This window comes from Vanacampus margaritifer, chromosome 1 (genome assembly GCF_051991255.1).
Source record: "Vanacampus margaritifer isolate UIUO_Vmar chromosome 1, RoL_Vmar_1.0, whole genome shotgun sequence".
NCBI lineage: Eukaryota > Metazoa > Chordata > Actinopteri > Syngnathiformes > Syngnathidae > Vanacampus > Vanacampus margaritifer.
In genome coordinates, this window is record NC_135432.1 from 56,135,008 (window position 1) to 56,138,404 (window position 3,397).

The 3,397-nt window shown below is 47.6% G+C and overlaps 1 protein-coding gene across 2 annotated transcripts; it reads left to right on the forward strand.

The window, feature by feature from the left end:
• The first annotated feature begins 675 nt into the window (after positions 1–675).
• Positions 676–3,083, forward strand: LOC144042676 (homeobox protein SIX6). 2 transcript variants are annotated; one of them, XM_077555559.1, is made up of 3 exons: positions 676–1,008; positions 1,161–1,797; positions 2,337–3,083. In XM_077555559.1, exons 2-3 carry the CDS (start codon positions 1,226–1,228, stop codon positions 2,500–2,502), a joined length of 738 nt encoding a protein of 245 aa, XP_077411685.1. In that variant the 5' UTR covers positions 676–1,008; positions 1,161–1,225; the 3' UTR covers positions 2,503–3,083. The 2 variants fall into 2 exon arrangements, with proteins under 2 accessions (XP_077411685.1, XP_077411693.1); XM_077555567.1 differs by lacking the exon at positions 676–1,008 and having other exon boundaries at positions 1,024–1,797.
• Positions 3,084–3,397: the final 314 nt, after the last annotated feature.

Below are 3,397 nucleotides of genomic sequence, written 5' to 3' on the forward strand. Positions count from 1 at the left end.
GTGAGCTTCTTCAACTGCACGCTTTTTACTTTTTAATCCAAGACGACGCGTCTGCAGTAAACCAGCAAGAGAATGAACAGCTTCCTGTGCAGAAGGCATTTCATAACCCCGCATCAAGCGTCTATAATTCATGCACAAAGAGCCCGAAGGGATACAGCGCGCAGCGTGCATGCGCGCGCACGAGGACGAGCCTGCGCGTGTGAGTGTGTGTGTGTGTGTGTACGTGCCCGCGCCACTGTGAAAATAATATCAGGCCTTTCCGTTAGAATGAACTTTACTACTGTATCCAGCCATGAAATAATCTGACCCGACACTTCAAACCATCTGCGCTATCTATCCGCCCTCTTATTTACTAAATCAGCCTGAGCACAAAACGGAGTGTGGCTGATACTAAAGCCTGCCAGGGACATCGTAATCGTACATATACACACGCGCGCGCGCGCGTCTCTCTCTCAGCCTCCATTTACAACATCAGATACTGGATTTTATTGTTAATTATCAGAATGCAAAGAAAAGAGTAACCTTTACTCCTTCGATATAAATAAAACAGTAAATTAGATTTTAGGATCCTCTAATTTGCAGTTCTAAAAGCGTGTTGTTGTTGTTGCGGATTGAAGTGTCGCTTTGTTGTAAAAACAGCCTTCTCGTACAAAGAGCTTGTTTGCAAACCGCACGGCTAAACGTCTAAGGATGCCTATCAAAAAGGTCAAAATGTTTATATATTATGTTTTGAAAAGGGAGGCGCTGAGACGCGCTTCGCGCCCGATTGGGCCGATTTGACAGTGATTGACGTGCAGCCATGGCAACCGGCCAGCCAATCTGCCAAGTCCAATAGGAAATCATCAGAGGGGCTTGACTGTCTTTTTCTCCCCCTTGAAAAAAAAAAAGACACCTCTGCTCCGGCTCGAATCCTCTCCTACTTTCAATCCCAGCCCACCTTGATAAATACATCGCAGCTCCATCGTGCGTTCTCCGGTCTTTCCGAGTCCTTTGCCCGCTAAGGATGCGGTAGGTTGCCCACCCCCACCCCCACCCTTTCGGCAACATCGTCCCTCCTCATTTTCCTGGTTTCGCTTCAACTTTGGGGATTGCCTTGTTTTTTTTCTCTCTGTGTGTGTGCGTGCGCGCGCGCGTCTCGGATTGCCTTGGCGCGCGTCAAGAAGCCGACGGAGACGACGTGGAGGAGAGAGAGGAGCACGGAGGGGGAGACCCGGGAGAAGCCTCCATGTTTCAGCTGCCCATCTTGAATTTCAGCCCCCAGCAGGTCGCCGGGGTGTGCGAGACTCTGGAGGAGAGCGGCGACGTGGGCCGCCTCGGCCGCTTCTTGTGGTCGCTGCCCGTCGCCCCGGCGGCCTGCGAGGTGCTCAACAAGAACGAGTCGGTGCTGCGGGCCCGGGCCGTGGTCGCCTTCCACACGGGCAATTTCCGCGAACTCTACCATATCCTGGAGAACAACAAGTTCACCAAGGAGTCGCACGGCAAGCTGCAGGCGCTGTGGCTCGAGGCGCACTATCAGGAGGCCGAGAAGCTGCGGGGACGCCCGCTGGGGCCGGTGGACAAATACAGGGTGCGGAAGAAGTTCCCGTTGCCCAGAACCATTTGGGATGGCGAGCAGAAAACCCACTGCTTCAAGGAGAGGACCAGGCACTTGTTACGAGAATGGTACTTGCAGGACCCCTACCCGAATCCGAGTAAAAAACGGGAGCTTGCGCAGGCTACCGGACTTACACCCACACAAGTAGGAAACTGGTTCAAAAACCGAAGACAAAGAGACAGAGCTGCGGCTGCCAAAAACAGGTGAGATCGCACATTTTGCTTGTTTTGTTTTGCATTATAAAATTTCAGACTGAGTCCGCGTGCATTATTTAAATATAGGTCAGATTTTTTTTATTATTATTGTTAATTTTATTTTAGGCTGCCCAAATACCCGAAAATAGGGTTTGTATTGCTTTTATTAAATTGAAATGCGGTGTGAATAATATTACTATATTGAGAAAATTATTTCAGTCTTTATATTGTAAAATCCCATGACTGCAACGTGACCAATGCTTTTGTTACAATAATAACAACATTAATATTTTTTTTTACAGCTTGTTACATTTTATACATATTTTGCTGCAAATAAATGCACAATAACAAATAGCCCTATTATAGGGTGGATTATCCCGGATATATTGTATCTTTTTACAACAACGAAACCAAAAGCTCGTTTGTATTTTCATTTTATTTTCCTGCAAAAATGACGTGCATTTAAAAAAAAAAGGGGCGATTTACTGCATTAATATTTTCCATCCTGCCTGGCTTTCTTTTGTGACGCCGTGTGTCCTCTTGTCCAGGCTTCAGCAGCAGGTCCTGTCCGGGGGCTCTGTTCGCTCCCTGGCCGACGAGGACGGCACCGTGGACCGCCTGGGCAACGCGTCCAGTCCCGAGGCGAGCCTGTCCAGCAAAGCGGCGGCCTCGGCCATCTCCATCACCTCCAGCGACAGCGAATGTGACATCTGAGCGCTCTCCGGCTCAACTCTTGATGAATGGAAGCGAAAAGAAGGGGCGATTAACGAGTGAAAGACAATCGAATACAACGACTCATAGTGCCTGCGTTGAGTTACACACACACACACACACACACGCACACACATAACCTACACACACATGTACACATCTGACGCCTGCCAAAACCATGCAAGGATCTGTGAGGCCTATACTTTTATTTGCATTTGAGCCACGCTTGGATAAATAACACACAGGAAGACTGACAACTCCCCCATTGAGATGAAGAGAAAAAAGAAAGCAAAAGAAAGTATAGCGAGCGCCTATATAACCTACTGTTTATTCGTGGGTATTTCATGTTGAAAAAGAACTGTGTGCTATTTTTACGTTTCTTGCAAAAGTTTTATAAATAATGTTTATTTGCCTATTTAAAAGCATCTGCTCTGTCTTTTGGATTTCATCTTCATTCGCTTGGTGTTTTTTAATACTTTACCTTCTGCACAGGTGAACCTGTCGAGCATGCGCGCTTTAGTGACATTGTGTTTCAAGTCAAAGGGAAAAAACAAGTAACTTAATAAAATAATTGTGGATTGAGAGAGTTTTTTTTTTTTTGTGATTGGTGTTATGGCCCGCTATGAAAACGGAGATAATGTAAATCCATCTTGATTGTAATGGCTGCCTCTCTATCAGTCCTCTCTGACACGTTTCACAGCGAGCCCTAATTGACCAACATGCTGTGCGTCGTGTAATGCAGGGTGACAGCGAGAGGTCAGCGAGAGGCCGGCTCACTAACCCGGATGATGCGCGGGGAGAGATCATCGTGCACATGAAAACACGGCAGATTGTCGACGTGCACGAGCCTCGCATTGCGCGCATGGACGAGCACGCTCCGTCGTCTTTTAGTCAATTG